The sequence below is a fragment of the Dunckerocampus dactyliophorus genome, chromosome 4, assembly GCF_027744805.1.
Source record: "Dunckerocampus dactyliophorus isolate RoL2022-P2 chromosome 4, RoL_Ddac_1.1, whole genome shotgun sequence".
In the NCBI taxonomy this organism is placed as follows: Eukaryota; Metazoa; Chordata; class Actinopteri; order Syngnathiformes; family Syngnathidae; genus Dunckerocampus; species Dunckerocampus dactyliophorus.
Genome location: NC_072822.1, coordinates 18,531,378 through 18,556,576, shown reverse-complemented (window position 1 = coordinate 18,556,576; position 25,199 = coordinate 18,531,378). Strand labels below are relative to the sequence as shown.

Sequence of the window (25,199 nt, the reverse complement as noted above, 5' to 3'; positions counted from 1 at the left end):
CACACTGACCGGCGATTTCTGGCAAATAAACATGAATAAAGTAATAATTAGACTTGGTTTGTTTTTCAAACATTCATTGAGTAAACTTCATTACAACACACACGGGGGTGCAAACTTGCTTCATACCTTGATGCAGACCCCAAGGAAAAGAGTTAAAATGATATCCATCCTGCCATTTGTGACTCAGCATAATGAAGCTCATTTAAACATCGTTTTGATTGTGACAGTGTTCCCTTGCTTCATTAATTGGACTCATGAGAAATAGCGAGTGTCTAGTCTTCGAGGTGTGAAAATGATCCTTTTGTCCCACTGCACTCATTTTCATTTGCCTAAAACAATCACCTTCAGATAACAGTCATATCTCAAAGATAACGCGACTGGCTTATAAATGAGCCTGCATGAAATCACAAATTTAGTCTCTGTGATCAAATTAATTCCACATTTGACTCAGCGAGCGTTGAAAATAACTGCTTTTTTTTTTAAACTAGCCGGGATAATTTGCCTTACATTGGTTCATGCTTTTGCTCCCCATGTCTCTTCTGTCTCATTGTTTTGGATGAAACAATGCTACATAGTGTTATTATATACTGTACAGTACAGTAAATACGGTATATATAATGCTTCTGGGCACATTGACCTCTGTATAATTTTGTAGGCCGTGTGTTCTTGTGTGAAATAATACACTTGGGGGAGTTGTCATACAGTGCCTATCTCAACAGCCTTCACTCATTTTCTTTAAAGGATCCCCTCCATGTTGAATTTATGACTCAGCTCTCTGTGTCACTTCAGGCAATTACAAGCCAAGAGTGAGTTTTTGAATGCAAACTGTCTCTTTACACTTGACATTATGCCAAGTACGTAAACAGTGGTGAATCTTTTCAGACTCTTCAGTTATGCATCACATATTTTGCATGTGTAAGTGAATCAGCGTCCTTGTGGCTCTTCAGGAACATTTGGGTGTGCTCCAGTTGTGTGACTCATTCCTTGCCAAAAGAAATACCATCAGTTGTTACGCAAACCTGAACAGTAACACTGATAAGTTCCTTGACCTACAAACTTACAATGGATCCCATGGTCATACATAATTTGGCTTTTTTTTTGGATTTGTTGGGATTTTTTTTCTTCTCACATATTTATTAAGTATACAAACATGTTTCCAGTAGATTCCTGCATATTTGCGATCCTGCACATTTGCAGATTTATTTTTTTTATTTGTGTGCCATTTTGTGCTGATAATCTACATAATTAGGCTGTTTTAATTGGTAGAAAACACATCTCATTTATCCGACATTATATAACTTTATTGTGACTAGAACACATTAACAGCAGTGCAATTCCAACACCATACTGTATATGTACTGTATCTTCCGCTCACAAACACGTCTCTAGTGCCTTCGTAATCATAACGACACTTCGTCATTGTCACTAGAAGACTGCGAGATGCATTCACAGACACGCCGAACATCACAACATCTTTATTATGTGTGCATGTGTGGTCTAAGTAATCATAAATACAAAGAAAAACAATAAGCCGATATTCGTATCACTCGCTTTGTAACGCTTAATGTGGAAGTACAATTTGCTGCATTGAAGTATGTTCGGAAATCCCAGAAAATACACACAAAACAAGAGAATTCAACTTAAATGACATGGTGTGTTTGAACGCAACCCCTCATTTCTCATCATAACACGGTTAACGTTAAAGAAACTAGTTAGGTAAATCGATTTTCCGACATGTGTGCTATCTTTTAGCTTGATTTTCATTTTCATTTCCTTTCGAGCTGTTAATACATACAAATATATTTAATCTTGTCCAGTCATTGATTTTCTTTCAATAAAATCCAGTAAAAGAGGGCATATTTCAGACATAGTTGCAAATAGTGATTAATCATGATTAATTAATTTGAAAAACATGATTCACTTGATTTGAAAATTTCATAATTTGACAACCCCAAAACACATATTAAAACATAAATAATTAACAAAAGATATGGTTGTAACTTGCCATGTCAGACAGAATAAACGAATTTGAAGAGGTGTGTTTTGAGGTGGGATTCGGAGGCAGGAAGAGAGCCCAGATTATAGATGTGGTTGAGGGAAGCATTTCCAGACGCGGGGCAGCTCGACTGCAGAAATGAGACCCTATAGTGGTTAAAACTGCAGGAGGTGTCATATACAACAGGGGGTCATGAGAATTAATTGTCCTCCGGATGCACATGAATGCAAATATATCGGGCATACACAAAAACATCAATAGAAACAAAAAGTATGTTCCCCCCTGACTCTGTTGTTCAATGCTGGTGTCTGCCAGAGGGCATGCTATCTGAAGGGGCTGTGGATCCTCAATCCCATGCGGCCAATCATTGATTTATGTCATTGTGTGCATTTTCAGCCTCTTCAAAGGTCACCTTGTGTTTCTCTACTCTCATTGCTATGCATCTGCTACTTTTGTACAATGTACATTAGTTGCCTGCATTTCTTTAAACTTGTGCAATTTGTATTCGGTGCTGCAACAGAATCCTACAGAATGGAAAGTATTTTTGGTTTAATCTAAACACCGGGGCAAGCTGTCATTCAGTGAAGTTACAGAGTTACACCACACAGACACTACTGAAGGAATGCAGAAGTTGAATTCAGGCAGCAGTTTGTCACAGCGAGTACACATGTAGTAAAGTTACCAAAGTAAAAGCCAGATATTGTTGTCAATCAGCATGTCAGCACAAGGTTATATTTTGGTTCCTTTTTGCAGTCCGCTCCTAATCCCTGCCTCACTCATGTCCCTCCTGCACAGAGTCACTAGAACCCACCTATCAACAGCTGCAAAAGATGAAGCTGGACAAGAGTCCCTTTGTGGTGGTGTCTGTGATCGGCCAGGAGCTGCTGACAGCTGGCCACCACACAGCTTCTGTTGTGGTTCTGGAAGCTGCTTTGAAGATCGGCACGTGCAGCCTCAAACTACGTGGCTCCGTCTTCTCGGCTCTCAGCAGCGCCCACTGGTCCCTGGGCAACACCGAGAAGAGCACTGGCTACATGCAGCAAGACTTGGAGGTGGCCAAAACCTTAGGTAAGTGGATAGGATGATGGAAGAAGGACAAACTTTAGATCCTCAAATGATGAATGTTATTATTGTTCATTTGGAAATAAATTCCTTTAAGTCACAAACAGCAAACAGCTCGATTGAAGTTCAGTCATTTAAAGGTTGATAATAGTACTAATAGTAATAATTGTAATCATAGTTTTTCGCCATTTGACTACCTGATGTTTTCTTTCATGAGTCCGTCAAGGAAAAAGACAAAGACACCAAACTGTTTGTACTTCAGCTGGGCATAAAAAGGGCAATTATATGGACATCCAGTTAGAGCCAGTCAAATCATCAAGTAGAAGAGTAAACTGCTTTGCTCAGCCCGACATACAGCTTGTAGCACATTTTACAGAGGCTGTTCAAGATGGGTTTAATGTGCCTTTTTTCCCACATCGCTGTTCTATAGTCAGTTGCACAATTGGGGGACTGAGTTGCCACTGTCTGCCACTGTAGCGCTGACACAACTGCTTCAATCAGTATGTTTACATGGACCAACAAAAATGCTTTATTGCTTCAACTGGCTCAAAGGAAAGCTGCACTTTTTTTGGAATTTTGCCCATCATCTACAATCCTTATGAACACATATTTATTTGCCTTTTTTGTGCATTCTAACAAGAGAAAACGAGTTAGCATGAGCCAGCTAACATTGCACGTCATGGGAGGTACCTATTATGACGATAAAGCTAAAAAAAAAAAAAACCCTCAAAGAAAGGCGAACCGTGTTCCATTTACATAATGGACCTGATAATGACCTACTGTATATATTAACCAAACTACAGCGATATTGTTATTGTAGCAGCTAACACGAAAAACTATATCTATCTGGCGGAGTAACACGCCTCGCTAGTCTCAGTGTCACTCACAATGCCTCAAGCCGCTGCAGTGGGACAGGCGGAAGAGTGGATACTACTGGCTCTCAATTTTGCTACAAAGATTCAACAAGCTGCTCGTTTGCTGTCAGCATTTTTTTTACCTGAGGACTGGGGCACAGCCATCCCAATGAGAGTGGACATTGTAAGTGTCGTCGCTGTTTCTATGCTGCTGTTGTTGACGGAAGTAGCGTTAGCTCCTATGGGCTGTGTGAAATCAATGCCTCAAGGAAAAAAGTTACGATAATATTGTAAATAATCAAAATACGGCAAGATACTGTAAGTATTACATGTTATCATCCATGTACCTGTTAATGCATGATCACAGCATGTATATAAAACGAAAAAATGTTTTTTTAGCGGGCTTTATAGTGGTGATAGGTACGTGCAATGTTAGCTGGCTCATTTTCTCTCGTTAGAACACACAGAAAAGGGAAAGAATTATGTGTTCACGTTTCACATAAAGATTGTGGATGGTGGGCAAAATTCCTTTAAAACCAGCTTTTGAACACACAAGTCAACACCTTAATTAGATCTTCTTTGCCTTTTTAAAGATCGGATTAGCATATCTACATTATGGGATCAGAAACTGGTTCTCTCTTGCATGTATGGAGCGGAGCTGGCGTTTTGTCTCCATGGCAGGATATAACCCGGAATTAATTGTGGCCAGATGGGTCTTGATTGTGTAGAAATTGATGAATGTTGGCTGTATGCACATTGCTATTAGCTGTTAGGCTAATAATATGTGTCTGTTAAGCTAAGGTAATAATATAGTAATATGTTACACTAATATGCGTCCATATTCTGTGGTTGTAATTTTAGCTATAGATCTAACTTGTTGCCGGGTCGCTCATGAATGTGGCGAAAGGAAGCCGAACAGTCGTACTTTGTAATGTAAAAAAGTAGCCATCACACTGCAGCGACCTCTATTGTTTCTGTGCAGATTGCTAGCCATCCAGGTCAAGATGCTCATCAGAAATGTCATTGTGTCTGGCAGATAATCACTTCGACAAAGATAGCACTTGATAGCACAATGTGGCTCAAGGATGTCCTTCTCATGGCACACCCTAACATCAGTCGTTGTTGCCGTTTGCAATTGTTTATCCACAAGAGCCATAGCATTTCTAATCTGTAACAATATTAAAGCGTACAGCACATTCGACACGTACTGGGCTGTTATTCCATTTATGTGTGCGTTTATTTACTGCATTTATTGTTACCGATTTGCGACTTGCGGCCGAGATCAGTGTAGCCAGATCTCGCAAGAGAAACAAGCGACCGGCTCTCTGAAAACAAGCCCAAACCAACAGGGAACACGGGAAATTGCAAGCGACTTTACAAAAAAACAAGCCTAAACAAGAGGGAATGTGGGAATTTGCAAGCAACTTTACAAAAAAACAAGGCCAAAGTCGCTCATAATAAGTGGACCTGGCATCACTGAGCCAGATGCCTTGTTTATATGTGAGATAACAAGTCAACCAAAAGCCAAACATTTACCCATGCTGAAAGGAGCATATGTGCCATCTAGCGTTTTGGGAGACAAACAGTAATCACATTGCAGATGTTGCGTGCAAACAGGGACGTCACACTGAGGTGTGAAAAATGGATAAACCAAATTATTTCAGCAATTAGCCTATTAAAGGAAAGGTACTCCATGTTAATGTCAAATGCTTACAAGCTTGCTGTGGTATACCCACTTGTTAAGGGTGTCAGTTGAAAACCCCTATGATAATGAGCATGACACAATTACATTTTATATTTAGTAATGATAATAAAGTGTTTCCCTCTCAAGCAATGCTGCCATTATTTCTGGAAGCTCTAAAAAACAGCCACTAGTGAGATAGTCCCACTTTGATGGGTATTCCCTCCGCTTTTGAAGTTGGAACCTTCCCATCTCAGAACTGATGCCAAGGTCTCACTAAATGGCTCACACATCTTTGCGTTACATTGACAGGGAAGGTCTTTGTTAAATATTTCAGGTAGAGGAGAAGCGTTGTGGAATAATGAAACTTGTAAGGCAACATTCCAGAGGAAAAAGAGGATTTCTCACATGACTGGGCAGAGTCTTTGCAGAAAGGAAAATTGGCTTTTCAGGTGGCTCATGGACACTTTCACGTTACTTGGTCCATGTATGGGAGTCATCCGTGTCAAAATGAAATAATTAGGCCTTTCCTTCTACCGCTGTCTACCACACTGCCAGCTGTCCACCAGTCAGGGAAACCACTCTACTGTGGAGAAAGTGCCACATCATTTGTTTTTTCCTTTTAAGGGTGTACAGATGTATAGTTGAACACGGTTGAAGTCTCTGAACACCCAGTTTACTTTGTAATCACCTGCTGTCCTGAGAATAACGAATCTGATTCATCTCCAGGTGACCAAACAGGGGAATGCCGTGCTCATGGGAATTTAGGCTCGGCATTCTTTTCCAAGGGAAACTATCGTGAAGCTTTGACCAACCATCGCAACCAGCTTGTTCTCGCCATGAAGCTGAAGGACAGAGAGGTAAGAAACGCACATGCTGGAGAGTTTTGAAATAGACAAAGCAAGCTACCTGGACAAGATAATGAATGGGGGTGGCAGCACTTTCATGGTGTCTTATCAGGCTGCTTGTGTGGGATTGTGCTGTACCATGCAGTCATCTGCTGTAGCTTTTTCAAAGGTAACTGAAGGGCACACAGATGCCGGGTGCTCGTTTTCTCTTTCAGAAAAGGTATTGAGTCAGTGCACAAGAGTACAAATGAAGGTCACCTAACGGGAGGGAAGCATTTCAGGACCTTTGTCTTGTTTTCATTACCACTGGAAAACATTTATGCAGATATTTAGCTGACCTTTCTATGATGCATGTAGCTGTAAATAAAGGACTGTTTGGATATACTATTTAGTTTATTGGGCAGAGGGAGAAAACGAAAACTGTCCTGTGACGTCCCGCATCCTGTCTGTTGGCCTCCGAGGTCATTGTTGGGGGCTGACAGGTGCTTGTATTCCAACACAATTGCCGTCACCCAAGGAGAAGAATGGCCTCCATTTCCCCTTCATTCCTTATCCTTCCTACCAGGCCGGTGGGTTTGCTTGTTTGTCCTCGCTGATATCACAAGGCATTTAAACAGTCCAGGCAAAGTCTGAACAAAACAGTCGCACAAAACCTTTGAAAAATGAGGCCAGAGGTCTCCTCAAGATCTTCCAATTCCACAGTTTGAGTGTATGTGCAGAGAGAAGTATGATTTATGGCTCCACTGATTTTGGTGCCAAAAACGTCTGTCCTGAAGGTTAGAATGAGGGCTGTGCGGGTGCTTCAGTGACATAAAGGACAAATGCAAGGTGATTTGTAGTTGTAGCAGCAATTAGTTGTCTCATTTAGTGTTTTTTTATGCATGCAAGCCTGTTATTGTGCATCAATTGTGCATCTTGGATAGCACTAACAGTTGCATCATATACAAAATGTTCTGATTGGCCTTGTACAAGCCCCCCTTCCCTTTACTGCTTGTCCCCCAACAGGCCTCCTAATCAGAGTCATATGTGTGTCACACCACCTGGCCTTGCTCCGTGCACACTGCAGCCTGGTGGATAGCTCATTACGGCTGGGCCGGTGTTTTTGTTTCTGATGTGGACTTTTTATCTGGCCTTTTTGTGTCTGAGGTCACTTCCTAGAGGCCGGAGGTGGGGTGTTGTTTCTGACTGGATTTCCAGGGCATGTCTACTGTCCAGAGTAGTGGAGAACAAAAAGAGCAAAGTGGCAGTGATTGTTGTCCATGAGTGATGAAAGTACATAGGATATGTACATTTTGGGGAATGGGAATATTTAAATGATATCAAATAACAATGAGTTGTTTCATTATTAGCTGACAAAAAGCCTGTTGAACCTCAATGCTTTGGCTCGCTGTTTGAGTTTGGATTGTCTTTGACTTCGCATTTAACTTCTGGAAGTCGATGACAGCAGTTATAACAAACCTAGCTGAGTTTTGTAGTTGTCGTTATCAACCCTTGTCTCGAACTGTCTTTCCGAATTTTGAAGAAACTGGCATATGTCGAGGAGAACATTGTGCATTTCAACATTATGTTTCGAACACGGTACAATACAAGGTACAAGGATCCTACAAACCATCAACACAGTGGTCCCTCGACATTCCGCAGTTCGAATTTCACAGCTTCACTCTCACGTTTTTTCAAAATAAAATAATAAATTATTGGTGTTGTGTGGTTGATTATGGCATGTAATCAAATTTTAAATACGCATGTTTAATGTAATTTTACATATTCTTGGCCTAAATTAAGCATTTTCAAGATGTGATATGTAGTATTATACACTGGTCACTAGGTGTCAGTCATTTTACATTGATGAGACAACAGCCACCGCAGGAAGTACACTGACCAGAAAAATCAACAAGGAACTCTCCCAATGCTAACGTGTGAGTCTGTGCAAATGACTGTTTTGACTTAAGTTTTTTTTCTTTAAGTGATTAGAGTGTATGTAGACTGCGGTACTGTGGAGCTCTCAGACACGAGTCGAAGATCGGTGGTAAAAATGTTGGTGCTGCGAAATCCTGAGTGTAACATGTTAAACCAGACCCGATATGAACAAAATAATAACTGCAAAACTGCAACTCTCGAAGAGACGCTGTGTACACACTGCCATCTTGCATAAGTATAGATTTCTGTTAAATACACATTTTCTTCACACAAATGAGGCTGAATTTGTTTCAAAATAGGCTATTTCTAAGACCGGCATGTTTTTTTTGCAGGTTTGAATTATTTCACAACAGGCACAATTACAATAGCAACATAATAATCATAATCATCATAGTAACAAGGGCTACTCTAGCTCTGAACCCCTGATGTCACTTCCTGTCCTCCACACATTTGGTGTTGTGCCGGGTTTTGCATGCACGCCGAGATCTGCATGCAGTATGCTATTTTTCAGGCACAATAATTCATGATAATGAAGCATTGCTTTATCAGTAACTACAAAACACCCAAAATACACAGTATATGAAAGCTTGGATTTCTTCGCTTTAAATTTGGTTAAATTAAACCAACCAACCAGCTAAAATTGACCGTTTGGAATTTGCATGAGAGCACCAAACATGCGACATTGAAAGGTGGAAGAAAGTTTTAGTCTCTGATGAGAAAAAATGTAAACTTTACGGTCCTGATGGCTTCCAACGTTACTAGCATGACAGAGAGATCCCACCTGAGATGTTTTCCACACAGCACAGTGGAGGAGGCGCCATCATGATCTGGGGTGATTTTTCCTTCAATGGAACAATGAAGCTTCAGGTTGTGCAGGAGCATGAAACTGTTGCAGGGGGCGTCCCTCATGACTGAAGGCCCTCATCTGTGCAGTAAAGACTGGATTTTTTAGCAGGACACTGCAGTTTACAATGCCCATCTGACAAAGGACTTCTTTTAGCGGAATAACGTCACTCTTTTGGACAATCCGGTGTGTTCCCCTGATCTAAATCCAATTGAGAACATTTGGGTATGGATGGGAAGGGAAATTTACAAAAATGGACATAGGTTCCAGACAGTGGATACCCTCCATGAGACCATCGTCACCACCTGGAGCAACATTCCCACTAGCCTCCTGGAAACACTGCCATCAGACATGCCCAAACCAATTTATCAGGTCATTAACAAGAATGGCACAGCTAGTCATTACTGAGTCCTTTTTTGAACATTTTATTTATATTTTAGGGGGGGTTTCAGGGTTTTTTGTGATCAGCTGATGAGCAGCCTATTTGACTTTAATGCTTGTTTGTAATAAATTGGTTACTGGAATTGGTTACAGAACCATGTACCAACACAAGCGGGTCTAATTTTGCCAGACGTGTTGCATGGTGAACGTTAGTGACACTGATAGATTGGCATGAATCTGACTACGAAGACAAGGAAATGTGGCTTCAATTTAAAAGGCAAGCAGAATGAGAAACAAAGCAGAGCTGTGGAAAGGCTCAGAGTGAGTGCTCTGTCACGACTGGAGCTGCGGTCCTAACCAATGAGGTCATAGGCTAGTGCGAAGTTAGTGTATTTCTTTAACTTGGGCCTTTTGGATGTATCCTCAGCAGCTGTCAACATAATCACACTCCTAAAGATTCGGTCTTTTGTAGCTGTATGAGTTTTCTTCCTCCAAGACCTGTCAGCATCTTTAACAAAAGCCAAAGTGAAACAAAGCTGTTAGAATGTCTCTCCTCCATAACTTCAAGTCGTTCCGTCTGTATGCCTGTGGCGTTTTCATCTTAAATAGTAGGTTTAATGAGAGGGAGATAGTCCCTAATTTGGAGTGTGAGTATTTAGGAGAAACTGAGTCGGGTTGACAGCAGTACAGTCTCTAATTATGTCTTGTGTGATGTTCAAAAGAGTCTGAACAGTCGACTCCCCAACCCCAAATTGGAATGGAAATCACAATCACAGAAAAGTGTAAGAGATAACTTACACTAACTTTTTCCTCTTAACCGACACTTCTTACTCTACTCTGTCTCCTTCCGGCAGCCCCCTTTTTTTTGGCTCTGGCATTGTTTATCTATGCTTGCTCTCACTCTGTGCTCCATCTGCCGAGAGGAATTTACTCAAACTTTGCTCCTCGCTCTGCATAGTGATACAGACTATTTTATCACTGGTGTTTATCTTTCGTCTAGGTTGGGGCTGTATAGATTTTGCTACACCTCGACTAGTATAATGATGTTGAGTGCGGAACCTTTAAATAGGGAGTGAAATAGGGCAAAAAGTGGGTATTTCTCCTGTTAGGGTCACGGTTTGTCAGTGTGTGTCAGCGCACTCGTAGAGAAGATCATTAAAGAGTCATTAGGACATGGACGTGTGCCTTTTCATCCTTTCTTAGGGCTGACACTAATAAAAAATGGCACAAGAGGGATCCGAAAACACTGTCTCTTTCCTTTAACATCAAACACTTGGCTGATTAAAAGTGAAGATTAGTGGATGATATGCAGCGTACATTTAGAGAAAGCCTTGATACCATTGAGCATAATGCAAAGTGACACTCTCACCACACACTCTACAGAAGGTAAGGCAGTATGAGTGTGCTCACCTGTTGGGATGTCATACATAGTAAAACTAATTACTGTAGTGGAAATACTATTAAAGTCACTGCCGTTGTCAACGGTAAAATACTATTAAAGGAAGTATGAACACAAATAGAAAATATACACGAATACACACTAGTCTACAAAGGTGGACATGGTGCAGCACGTCCAACCCACTGTGTCTTATTAATGAGGCACCACCTCCTCGGCCCAGTGGTTTAGAACAGCTCTACAGCAGCTCGCTTAGGTATGAATCATGACAGATGGACATCTAGTGTCAACCAATGGGCCATGAACACTGCTGGGAAGCAAGGACTTGTGTGCTTATGTATTTACGGAACTCCTACCTGTTGTCCTCCTTTTGTTTGTATGACATGTATTTCCTTACAAATAATTCATGTTTTTGTGAAATAGGATGAGTAATGTTTTTAAATTCATGCTATTACTATCATTTGAGCCTGTTTATATTGCAAGGTACTGGTGTCTGTACTTAATCTGTATGTACTGCAACATACCGGAGGCACAAAATATTGAACTTGCCGCATGCATCCATCCATGTTCCATACTCTTACCATTCTTAGGGTCATAACAGTGGCTGCAGCTTATTCCAGCTGACTGAATGTGAAAGGCGGATTACACCCTGGACTGATCACAGGTTAAACACAAGGCATTTGTGAGTGGGGCGTTACGTAAAAGTCGATCCCATGCCGGTTGCACAAAAGTCAACTATGGGAACTACTGCAGTACCAATTCCTTTCAACACACCCGATAGTGAATGTTTGCTTTCAAATCAATTCAGTGCTGTATTTTTCATTGTGTGTTTGTACTGTGTGCTGCACGTGTCTCCCCAGTGAAGCATATGGGAGCATGTCTAAGAGATGAATGACTGCTCTTACATAAACTTCTGCTCTCGTCGTACTGTGTCGTCTCTCAGTAGCTCATGTCCCATTTCGCCTTTCTGCCACCCCCTTCCACATCTCTTCCACTTTTTTCTATTGTCCCATGGCATCTCGCCCCCTTCCTCACATGTCCACCACACCTGTTATCTAACATTTCTGCCTCTTATACCATTTAGTCCAATTCTAAATTCATAGAAGCTCAGAGTATTTCATACTGTATGTGTACTGTATGATCTTTTGAAAGAAGCAGACAACATTGTTTAAAGGTTTAATTCCCTTGGGGGTCAAGACGCACACACACTGTATACGCTGCATGAATACACAAGAAGTACAAGCCATACCGCCAAGGCCACTCAAACAGTACACTTCTGTGCAGTCTGCAAATCCAGCCATTCACTTTTGGGACTGATAAGTAATTAATCATTTAATATGACGCCCCGTCTGTCTGTTTCTCACTTTCTGTTGCAATCAATGGCAATACCGAGGGAAAGATTAGATGACAAATAAAGAGTGACACGATCACAGCAGACCATTGACTTTCTGCTGTGTTGCACTTTATGATTAAAAATGAGAGCCATAGGTAGGATACATGAGTGAGTGACAGGAATCCAACCACCTCATACAAATGTTTCCTTATGACAACAAGCTGCAGGCCATAATAATGTTTATCATTGTAGAAATAAAAGCTGTTTTCCTTTATCTCAGCAGGAATATTTGACGTAGCACGGTAAGAGGAATGAAGATAAAATTGTCTTCTATAGATTTTCTCTGGTGATAAGGAATGGAAGCCCATTAAACACATTCCAGCAGAGTGCTAGTCCACATGGTTTTGATTGAAATAAATTGCACGTTTCTGTAGCCAAGTGAAACAAATGTTTAGGACTAGAGCTCATTTTCAGGACACTTTTGGGACAGCCTGCAAGAGATGTGGGGAGGAGATCTAAAAGTGTCAGCTTTCAAAGTGTGAGAATAATTCATTATCTGATCTCATCCGTGTAATCCTTAGTATTGAGTCTATGAGTCATGTGAATTCTCATCCCTGCCATCATGGCAGTTTAAATGTTATTGACCGATGACTGGAATACATTTGTGATTTCTTCAAACAGAGCGGCTAAACCTGGCACTCTTTCCTTTCCCTCCCTTCCAGCCCCTGTCCAGCCCAGTCCTTGTATGGAATGACCAGAGAGCCCTTTAAAGCTCTGCATCCCTCTCGCCAACCCGATCGATAGAAAAGCTGTCAGCAAGATGAATGGAGGTTTTAGGAAGTCCATTTTAATGAAGGAGAAAGAGGGAGTAAAGGAAAGAGATGTACTTAGATATAGAGGAACAATGAGTCACCAATGGTAGTTATGAATGAAACAAAGGGCTATGGGAGGGGGTAAAAGATAGGAAAGGGCAGTAAGTGATGTGTGTATACATTTATTGAATGTGTGTAGAATAATGAGTGTGCTGTGTAATAGTGTCTCCAGTGACAACGATTATGAGGGGTGCATTGACTTGATTTAGTTGCTGGTAGTCCTAATTGTAGCTGGATTGTATGAAACGACTCCTTAGATAGAATAGCACATCAAGTATACCCCTACACAGAGACCTTTATTATTGGACTGTGGGGATTTCATCTCGCCTGCACACCAACACCACATCAAATCCACTAGTTCATGAATTATGTCTGTGGCTCTCTTGTAAAAAATATTATTTATACAACAAGGGAGTGCTCAAATCCAAGCCAGCTCCCTACAAAGCTGACAGAGTTCCCTCCACATTTGCACTAAGAAGTTAACTTGAAACAAGAGATTTTGTTGTTTGCTTTCAGTCTGTTTAATAGGCATTCTCAGGATAGACCCTTTGCCATATGTCAATATGCAGACAAGTCTGCATGGTAATTGGTGATTAGGAGATGAGGGCAAAGGTTGGTGGGCTCGTCGGTGGTGTGGACAACAATGTCCTCTGGGCACTGCTCCGGCTGAACCCTGTTTTCATTCATTGGAGCAATTACTGGCCCTGATTAGTCACTATGACTTTGGAAAAGTCGATTTATGTATGGCCAATTCTTTGCATGTGGACAATGAAAGAGAGAAAACAACAGGTGGCTCAGCTTTTCCACGGTATTTTCCCTTTAAACCACACGCAAAAGGCCTTGTCATGTTCTTGCTTTCTTTTTTTTGTGAGCAAGTAAAGTTTGTAATAGGAATGGGACCTCTTGTCACCACTCGGCCTTTTGTAAAAAGAGACTTGCTCTTGGAGTTGCGGTGAAACTCAGATTATGTGGTGGAGTTTGAGACAGTTCCATTTGTGTGGAGAATGGTTTCTGTAAACAAGAGAGCCATGCCACTCCCAGGGGTAGAGGTCAGCGGTGCTACAAGTGTGTGTTATATATAGTGGGATGTCGGAGACAGCATTTATGCATGGTGAGGAAATGGCCTTTTGCAAGACTCCTGACATCACGCCAAGGAGTAGGATTACAGCTGCTTAGTTTGGCTCAGTCCACGCCTCCAAACAATCCATATACAGTGAGATTTGCTTTCATTGCCTTTCTCAATCTGCCCTTTCCACACTTAGTCTTGCTATTGTCCCATGTTAAGGCAGTGTCAGCATTCTTGTCCCTTTGGCACACTATTGAGACCTTCTCCAATCTCTCTTGGATAGGAGCCCTCTTTCTTTACGAGGAGGTGGAGTGTGTCTTTGTGGAATAAGCTTTAAGAACGCAATAAAATGGATAGGAAATACGGGGCCCCAAATGAGCGAAATGAAAGCACTTTGTCTTAGGAGAGGACAGGGGCCTATGTCTTTTGCTCGTACTACACTACACTCCACATCATTTCTAAAAAAAATTAGAGGCAGGCTTTTGCTGGTTCATACCAATGTCCTCTCTTGAATGGAGAATGAGACCAAGTGGCACCAACATTGTAAAGAATCCAATAGTGCCCAGAGGCAACGACTGCTTGGGTGTTTTATTGTAGCACAGTTCGCTTAAGAAAATTTTGTAGCTATTGCTGATGCTGTCATCAGGTTTAATTGCAGCTTGTGGCAAGCTTTGATGGAAAGGACATGGTTTTCTTGCGGTGCCAGGTCTTGGTTCACACACAAGCACACAGCACAGTATAGATTCACCGTAGTCCCTATTATTTCTAATAACTGCACTTTTCGGCACCCTTTCGTAGTGGCGCCAATCGCAGTGGTGTGGTATGATGGGAAAGACCATTGCTGTCCACTGATTGTTTGACAGAGGAAACTTGGGTTGTGTATCATTTGCATATGATCAGATACTGATGCCCAATCTGTACTTTTTGAAACAGTACCTTTGCTTAACGCAGAAAAAAGGAAAAACAATGTCGAAAAACAATGCAGTTTTATTTTTACAGAATTTTGTGATGTGCAAGTTGACCAGAATAGTAATTTAAACACTTCAATAAGATAAATAACATTTATAACGTAGTAATGAATTAACCAATATGAGAAAAAATCCACAACAATTTGTCATAATCAAATTAAAGCCAGCAGCAATACAGAACACAGAATGAAGATTAGACTAAGTGCATACATTCTGTTGTTTAAGTGCATACATTCCTCACAGTTTGAGCAGAAATTGGTAGTTGATACACAGTTGTATTTGTACTTTATTTATCACACAGCGGGGAAATTCACTTGTTACAGCAGCAAGCAAGATACGCAAGTAAAGAATACAGTGTAAAGAATACATATTGACTACAACATGGTTCAGGTGGTGCAGGTGTTGTCTAGCCTGACAGCGGTCAGTATGAAGGACCTGCGGAACCTCTCCTTCTTACACCATGGGTGTAACAGTCTGCTGCTGAAGGAGCTGCCCAGGGAAACAACAGTGTCATGTAGCGGGTGAGAGGTGTTGTACATGATGGATGTCAGCTTAGCCAACATCCTTCTCTCCCCCACTTCCTCCACGGAGTCCAGAGGACCGTCCAGGACAGAGCTCGCTCTCCTGATCAGCCTATTGATCCTGTTCCTGTCCCTGTCCGTGCTGCCCCCTCTCCAGCAGCCCACAGCATAGAAGATGGCTGAGGCCACCACAGAGTCATAAAAGGTCCGTAAAAGAGTCCTGTACACACCAAAGGACCTCAGTCTCCTCAGCAGGTGGAGGCAACTCTGGCCCTTTTTGTAGAGGGCATGGGTGTTGACGGACCAGTCCAGTTTGTTGTTAAGGTGAACACCCAGGAATTTGTAGCTGTCTACCAACTCTATGTCCGCTCCCTGGATGTTCACCGGTGTGAAGTGAGATGTTTTCCTCTGGAAGTTAATGATCATCTCCTTTGTCTTGCTGGTGTTGAGTTGCAGCTGGTTAAGCTCACTCCAGCTGACAAAGTCCCTGATGACCATCCTGTATTCCAGATCATTCCGCTCTGAAACACAACCAACGATGGCTGTGTCATCGGAGAACTTCTGGATGTGACACTGTGTGGAGTTGTGTGTGAAGTCCGAGGTGTAGAGGGTGAAGAGGAAAGGGGAGAGCACCGTACCCTGAGGGGCACCTGTGCTACAGAGTACCATGCCAGACACACAGTGACGGAGCCTCACATACTGTGGTCTGTTGGTGAGGTAGTCTATAACCCATGCAGTCAGGTGTTGGTCTACTCCCACACTCTCCATCTTCACTCTGAGTAGTGACGGCTGGATGGTTTTAAAGGCACTGGAGAAGTCAAAAAACATGACCCTCACATCGCTCCCGCTGTCCTCCAGGTGTGTGCACTGGACTAATATGGTCATATTTTAGCAAGTACAGTTCCTATGATGCTTAGAGTGCAGATTCAGGAATAGTGAATCGGACGAGTGAAGTGGACGCTAATATCACATTTTGAAGTCGTATGCAGCGATCGTGTTTTGATCTGACAAATATATAGTTTGTTTGATCAAGTGTAGAATTATTACAGCTTCTGTTTGGAATATGGCAGCTGTTGAACTGCTGAAAAAAAGGGTTTCATGTCTCACTCATCGGAGCTAACGAGTGATGCTGGGAACATTGAGTGTAAATGGGATTGCAAGGTTTATAGTGTGTCTTTCTGTGTAAATATCCCATGTTACAATATGGACACCTACAGCTTATAGACAAGTGCAGCCTATATATGTACCGTACATTTTTTTTGTTCTCTTTAAATTTACTTACTTATATTCAGGTTTGGGGCAAATCACCTCAAGCACTTGTTGCTGGTGGTTGAGTCGGTATTAACTTAGATGAGGCACCAGTAGCTACTTAGCTTTTCCGTCTTGTTACTACGTTGGCGCCAGTGCCATTATGAAACCGAGTTTCAGTACGCATCCTTATTCCCTGGGGAAACCCGAAAAGAAAAGAAAACAAAAAAACAGGTTATTGCAAACATGGGAGATCCAAGCTGTTTGTTGAATTTACATTTTGTTGCACCGAAGGTTGTTTTGGCTACAAAGACAAACAATTGGCTTTCGGAGTTTAGTTATACAACATGAGTAAACATTAAATGTAAAGTTAAACTTCTTATTTTGTCATTTCCCTTTAGACAGTAAGATTATGTGTTAGTGTTTGCAAGAAATCTAAACTGTTTTGTAAAAGTAATGTGGAGGATATTCGCCTCCCAAGTTACAGCTTTATAATGTCGCTATAATGCAACTTGCTCATTGTAGTTTCTCATACGGTGTACATATATTAATAGCAGCATTTACAAGGTACACATGTTTAATTTTTTGCCATTACGGCTGATGGGTAAAATGTTGTGTAGTGTGTTTTTTTGTATGTTTCAGTATAATGATTTGAGCATCTGTGAATGTGTGCATGGGCACGTTTTTGACTTCATCAACATTCAGAAAGCCTTAGCGTGATTAGAGTAGTGTGATCCTCCGAAGAGTTAATGATGAGAAAAGCAGTTGCTCCACAGAGGCCAATCACTCCACTCTGATGGCATGTGGTGGCTTATCTTGCTCTATGTATTGTGTGTGTGTCTCAGTCTGTTGGCATGTGTGGCAACATACATGATAGGATTTCAACTATCTCTTCTCACATGATTGCTTTTGTTGCCATCAATTGTGAGCACCATTATAGTAGAAGTGATCCCATTGTCTTAGTGCTTGATATTTCAGGGTTTGTGGACGAACAAAGTGGAAATGATAATTATACAGCTTCATTATGCTAGTTTCAGACTGACAAATTCGCTCAAGCACTGGATGGGGCTGTGTACCATTTGCTTTAGTTCAGGGCTTCATGGTGTGCTGTGGAAGGCCGATGGCGTTTTTCTCCTCTGGGGGGAAAAACTGGCAGGCTTAATGACACTGTTGGGGTTACAACATATCTCCAACTCATTTTCCAGTGTGATTGAAGTTCGCTGTGGGTAGCATTTCATCAGTGCTGAGCAGACAAAAGGGATCTTTACAGTGTTATTGTTGTATGTGTGCACAGTTTGTGCACGCCTGCAGCACCAAAGAGATGCAAAAATGACTTCATGGTTGTTATATCGACTGTGTCACAATCTCACATTCTCTGAGATGAGTTTTTTAGGGGCTTGTCTCTAGTCTGTACTCCACTTGTTTATTGCCTTTCTTATATACACAGTGACACGTTTGCATGCAAACATTAAAGAGAGGAGTCTGCACAGATAAGTTCCTATGTCCGGGTTGTTGTAAAAGTATTTTCTTTGGTGTGATACCTGTTACACAAAAAATGATTTACAGAGAGACATACACTATATGGAAAAAAACAGCATTTCTTGGTTCACAGTTTCAGTTCTAGTTCATCTGAATAGGTTTGAGGTCAATGCTCTCTTCTACATCAAGCTTTTCACATTTGGACCTGAACTCTGTGTGTGCATGTGTGTGCACGTGCGTTAAAATTTCCCTACAATGCGTAACCTTCTGCGCGCTACACTCCTCCACGCTCTCTCACTTCCTCCTTCCTGTCATGTGTGATTCTTCCCTTGACATCATCCCTGCTGAGCTCTTATCAAATGTACTTCTGCCACCTTGTGGCCGTTTTTAAGTGTGCTGAAATGTTAATGCATTAGTGGAGAGTTGCATCACCTCTTTTTGCCTCTCGTGCAAAAAAAACGTAAAACATGTACAAATACGTTGTTGGGATTGGGCATTCGGGATTTTAAAAACGTGTAAATGCGTCTTTGGCATTGAAAGAGTTAACTTGAAATACTTTTCTTCCTCTCATCTGTCAAGTGCTAACAGGGCAGACAGGCGATGCCGGTGCATGTTTTTCAAAATAAAGCATGGTATAACGTTATTGTGATATTTGATGTAGATATTTGATTCATTCATTCAGTCATAGATATTTGATTTGATATTTTATTTAAAAGTAATTGTGGTCAATATGTAAATAATAGTCTATATATTTAGCACAGGGGTGCTCACACTTTTTCAGCTTGCGGGCTACTTTTAATATGACCATGTCCCAAAGATCGATCTCCTACTATAAACATAGACAATATGTATATTCAGTATATTTTGAAATATGAGTATATGCACATTTATATCAGGGGTGCAAACACTTTTTCAGCATGGAAGTTATAAATCAAACTTGTCTGCCTCTTACTATAAAACCTATAGCACACATAAAATCTAACCGGTAAACTATTATGCAAAATACTAATGATTAGTATTTCATATTGACAGTTTCAAAGTTTTCAGGTCATCAAAATAGTTCATTTCATTCAATAATTCACAATTCAATTCATTATGGCAATAAGGATGATTACACATAATTCCCCAATAATTGTGTACATACCCTGAGCAGTACGTCAGTCAAAATAGCTATGTCACGTTCATTATATATATATACACTTCATGTATCACGTCCAGTTAGCATTTTCTATCAAACATTACAGATACCATATAGAAGAAATAAAAATGATTATGCATAAGACAATGTAGCTGAAGTCAAGGCAACATATTAAAAAGCCTTCAACAATGGGCATATATTACAATTCACCACATGGACTGCACAAAAAAGAAAGGCGACGGACCGTACAGAGACAAGGTGCAAGGCCTCCGTATTTTATGGCTTAAAGGGATAGTTCGGATTTTTTGACATGGAGTTGTATGACATCCCCATCAACAGTGTAGTCCATCAACAGTGACTTACCCTCCACTTGGTCCCGTGAGCCGAGCTCTGGTCAGATATCGGTGATGACAATCGTAGTTCCGGTTAGTTGCTGGGGCTACTTAAGTAAAGAGTTTGGCTTCTCAAAACAATATTCATTCATTCATTTGCTACACAAAAATGCCTCATCAAAAAAAATCAGAGCTCGGCTTTACTTTCTCTGACTTCATAATAATGCACGCAATCGGCTGTCCATTGTGTTGCGTTGTGTTTCATGGTATTTTACCATTTGTACACTATATTGCAAATGCACATGTGTCAAACTCGTGCCCTGGAGGGCCGAGACGCTGCAGGTTTTCTCTCCAACCAGTTTCTTCAGCAGGTGATTTAATTGATGAGCTCCTTCCCTCAAACTGAAGGTGTTGATCATTAAAAGCACCTGCTTTAGTGACTGGCCGGAAAGAAAACCTGCAGTGTCTCGGCCCTCCATGGCACGGGTTTGACACCCCTGATCTAATGTATAGCATCTATTGGCTATTCTAGTGTTCAGCTTGCTTTTCAGACCCTCTTGTTACAGTTCATCATAAATTAGGCCACATCAGTTTGAGGAGGCAGATGTAGAATGAGTCATGTAATAATTGTTGATGTTGGCTCAGTTGTATCTCTCTCTGCTTTTCTTTCTCGCTTCTGCTCCCTTTCCATGGTCCCTTCAAACTGTCTGTTTGTTTTTGGTTAAGCAGCAGTTAAGCGTATACTGTGGCAGTGAAGCCTGCATCCTGCCTTGTAATGGCAGTGCAAACATAGCTCTTGATTGCTCCATCACTCCAATGTGAAGGAGCCAATGAAACACACTGGAAGCCACACTGGTGTTTTCCTCATCATTCTTTCTCTTGACTGATGGAAGTAGAATTCAATTGGTTCTTGTGTGCCCGCTTTGAGTCAGCTGACACTCTTCAGCATCCAAAGTTTAGCCCAACCTCTTAGCCTCCCAGCCTCTGGAGTCAACAAGAGCCAACTGTTCCTCCTACACTGTCAAATCCCCCAGCTTATATTGCATGACCTGGAGACAAGCGGCATCCTAGAAAAATCAGCCCTTTCAACAATATCCCTGCAGAGTATTTGGTAAACATTCTCCTCGATCCTCTCTGACACTTTTAACAAAATACCACTTTCACTTCCTGTATCTTCCCTTATTAGAATGTGCTGCCTCCTCTTCCCTCAGAAGACTTCAGGTAAAGTAGCAGAGACAAATGTGTGTTTGGTCTCTCTGGGCACAGGTTAAAGCAGAAAGCAGTTCTGAACAAGCATGCATCTCTGGTTGCTCAGCCGATATGCCAACATAATTTGTGGTTGAAGGGCTGTAACAATCACTCTTCCGCTATGTCTTCTATTATGCCAAGGGCAAGAGATACAATCAGTGGTTCCACTAGCAACTATTTACCCTCCCTGTCAATCAGAGTCCGCAGGCGTGTTCTCACAGCTGGAGGCAGCGCTGGCAGGTGGCCCAGCATTGCCTAGAAAACATGTCTTAAAAGCAAACCATTATTTCCTGATCATCCCCTCCTTTCTTATCTGCACCAAACCCTTCTCTACAACTTGACTTGAGCTTCATCTCCCATGGGTGATCATCTTTATCCTTCTTCCTGCCTGGTTATCTGCAGCCCATATTCTCAGCAAATACATAACATCAAGTGAGCTTTGATGCATGTGTCTGGCTTGAAAATACACCGCATTTTATCCTTCTGCACAAGCATGCACACACATAATATTCAAAATAGGGACAGAGTTGCCCCGTACACCCCTAAATAGGCAGATATGTCTTATATGGGACATGTAAATGAATTTCACAGGGATTTGGTTTTCATCATGCTGCGCTCAGTTGACTTTATGGTCTTAAACCTCTGTCATAGTAGGAGCTGGAGAGAGAAAGAGAAAGCTTTTGTGCATGCAGGTGCTCTTATACTGTATGCATAATGTGTTTACCTATGTGATAGTAAAGCCCATTAGTGAAATAGCTTTTTTAGCCTTTGTTAGTCAGAACAGTCCTGTCTCCCTGATGCTAAAAGGAAAAGTCCAGTGGTGTTGAAATATATGGGTTATTCTGCCATGCCTTGGAGAAGCTATAGTCCCTAGAGCAGTGAAGTGTGAGGGGGCTTTGGAGGTTCTCCCTTTGCCTTTTACTCCCGCAGAGAGTTTCAAATGTAGGGTGCTGCAGATTGTCCATGTCGCCATCCTCACCAACCTTACCAGGATTGTAATTACATTTGAGGCATAAAAGCACAGAGGGGAGAAGGGATTTGTGCACTGAGCTTAAGGTAGATCGAGGTCCTTTAGCATGTCATTGTGAATTTATTCGTCCGGCACGACAAAGCCTGATGGCAAGAGTTGGAATGGGTCATGTTTAAACTGACTGTTTAACCTACAAAGGAGAGAGCACTTGCATCTTTGTAGGTTGTATGCATGACCTGCGTGTACCCGACCGGTGACCTGCAATAAAGGCAATTTGCCTGTGGATTATTTGTTTGTTTGTTTGTTTTTTTTAGGGGGTGGTTGCGTGCACTATTTAAATACAATCTTATTAGTAAAATAACAACAATTCTGTCAAGAATAACCAACAGTATTGTGAGACGTTGTGTTGATGTTTGTCGTAGTAGTTATGGTTTATTGAATGTTTGATCACTTCAGAATGTGAACATTCTGAAAGTTCATGAAGGCATGTTATGCATATCTGGATGAGTGAGTGGCTGGTGATTGGTGGATAACCAGGAGGTGAGTTTGTGAGTGGGTCTACAAGTGGCAGAGGTAATAGAGGGACACATTACTGTGAGCTATACTGCAAGTGTGGGACATTTGTTGATGGCATAGATTAAGGCCGACAGTAACTTCGTTCAAACTGAGTATTTACACGAGTAGTTTTTTTTTCATTGAGCCAAGGCGGCGCAGTAAAGATGTGTGTATCACATACAGTAAGCATAAAGTAAGGACATGATTTGGGAAGCTTTTATGACTTATTACATGATGTAACTGCAATAAACTAAAATGTTGTTTGCTGGCTTCAGTATGTTGGTTATTTTTATAATCTGCTATTTCCAACAGCTCAGATTTCACGAAAAGCTTAGAAAATGTACTTTTAAAGTGCACCATTGCCACACCTCACGGGGTACAATGTCACACACTGCAACACGCGGAGGGGGAAGAGAGGAGACGAGAGACAGAGTTTCTGAAGCACTTTTTCTCATATAAATCTCCCGATCATGAAAATAAGATCACTTGTCTCTTTCAGACTTTTTTTAGGGGAAAAAAATACCGTGTTTATATTTGGGTGAAGACGTTAATTAAAACAGAGCACAGTAAGACTTGTGGCCTCGAGTTTATTATGTCTCCTCGAAGATTAAGAAATAGCTTGCCACTGCTGCTGACCTGATTGAACTGTATTAGAAATCAAGCTTTTGCACCGCAATTGGTGGTTCTATGTTGGAATTGGTATGTCAATATACTTTGTCAGCGTTTGATTTTCTGTTATTTCTTTTACCATCTCAACATCCTCTTCACATTTTGAAGTTCACATATACTCAAACAAAGAGGTGACTTAAGCTAAGCATTTGGAAGCAGTCATGCATCCATCTATTTCACAGAAATCTGGTTTAAGCATGAGTTACTGTTGCAGAATGGATTATAGGCTCAGCTTTTCCAAGAGAACTGTGAGGTGCTGACATTTGCTTGTCACTCTTCATTTCTTTCATTGTGTCAGCATGCTCTAAGCAACAACTCTGGCCAGATCATATTGATCTGGGTCTCTCAAACCTTAACCCGTGTACTCTTATCTCTTGTCTCCTCTCCTTTGCTGTACTCTCCCCTCCGAGCCTCACCTAACCAAAGTAGTTTTATATGTCACAGAAAAAGGTTCAACAATGTTGTCCAGCATGTCAGAACTGATTTGTCCAGCTGTGTGGGCTGTCAGGGATGGTGCCTCCCACCAGTGGGCCTCCAAAACATCCTTGAATAACCCAGAAGTGCAATGTCCTTGGATCGACTGTCCGGCTTCCTGCTGAATGCTCTCATATGCAGCTGGAGCCCTTGCAAGCTGTGCTTTATTTGGCACTGTGTCCTCAGAGCCAACTGGAAGCCATAACAACAGCTAATTAGCTTCTAAATGATAGGCTGGTTAAAATGCATGCCTCTTTTTTTAATCAAACTTCATTAGTTTCTTGTCTATCCAACCTGTTTAAAAAAACTCACTATTTAGCAATGTCGCCTCAAAGTCCCTCCTCTTCTTTGGAGCCTGTCTGTGTGCATTTAGCATATTTTCTAGATCCAGCTACTGCAGTTCTCACCACAATGAAAAATATTTTTGTTAAAGTAGCTGCCAGCCAGTTCTACTTATTCAGGGTCTGGATTTTTGCGCTATGGTGGGTGCCCACTGCTCCTGAGGTATGGGTTAATGCAGAGAACACATTTCACTCTGTATCCAATATGAGACAACTGCATAGCCACATTCTCGCCAAGCAGTACAGTCCAATTCAGCTCACAACGGTTATTTTGTTACACTTTTAGTCAGTAGATTGTCAAATGTTTCTGACCTTACTAAACTTAACCAAACGCTACTGCTTGGTGGAACAGACCTCTCTTTTTTACTAACTCAAGAAATTTCTCATTATGGTGTTCCTTTAGAGTCAATTGAACCCCTCCTAAATGCTGTTAGTGTAAAGAACTAAACATTCAACAAGCATTAGGCATCGATTTGTGCTTTATTCCTGAGCTGAGAGGCCTTATAAAGTGGCAAGACTGGATGTTTACCTCAAACCCATCCTGAAATTACTTTCAAACAGTACTGTGATTTCCTTTCCTGTCACCACAAGGTCTCTAAAGACTTGATTCCCTTCTCTGGCAGACATCACACAGCTATGCCTGTGGAGCTTTGACTTGAGCGCAGAAATAAGCAGCAACCCTTCGAGGCTTCACTCTGATTTAGAGTACATTAAGATCCATTCACAGTGCCCCTGCTTCCCCAGTGTACCACATCTTCAATTTTCTCCTCAACCCCAATTTATATTCATGTGTTTATATCAGAGGGCAGGAGGGTCTGTTTCTGCATCTGAACAATGCTGACATCCTGTCACAGGGGACCCGTGTTGTGACTGCATTTGTGGGGGCTGAAAGCACGGGGTTAAACTCTCCCTTCACTTTCCTTACCTAATATTTGACCATTTTTTTAAGGGGTCCAATCCTACTCATTTCAGGGGCTTCTACAAAGACACTATTGTGAGTTTCTTT

At 41.4% G+C, this 25,199-nt stretch overlaps 1 protein-coding gene across 3 annotated transcripts in view; it reads left to right on the top strand.

Moving 5' to 3' along the window:
* Positions 1-25,199, top strand: part of LOC129179425 (tetratricopeptide repeat protein 28-like) — a 234,345-nt gene that overhangs the window by 153,973 nt on the left and 55,173 nt on the right. For all 3 annotated transcript variants that reach the window (XM_054772637.1, XM_054772636.1, XM_054772638.1), the window contains 2 exons: positions 2,792-3,064; positions 6,323-6,453. In XM_054772637.1, the coding sequence (XP_054628612.1) occupies positions 2,792-3,064; positions 6,323-6,453 (404 nt within the window). The remainder of the gene's footprint in view (positions 1-2,791; positions 3,065-6,322; positions 6,454-25,199) is intronic.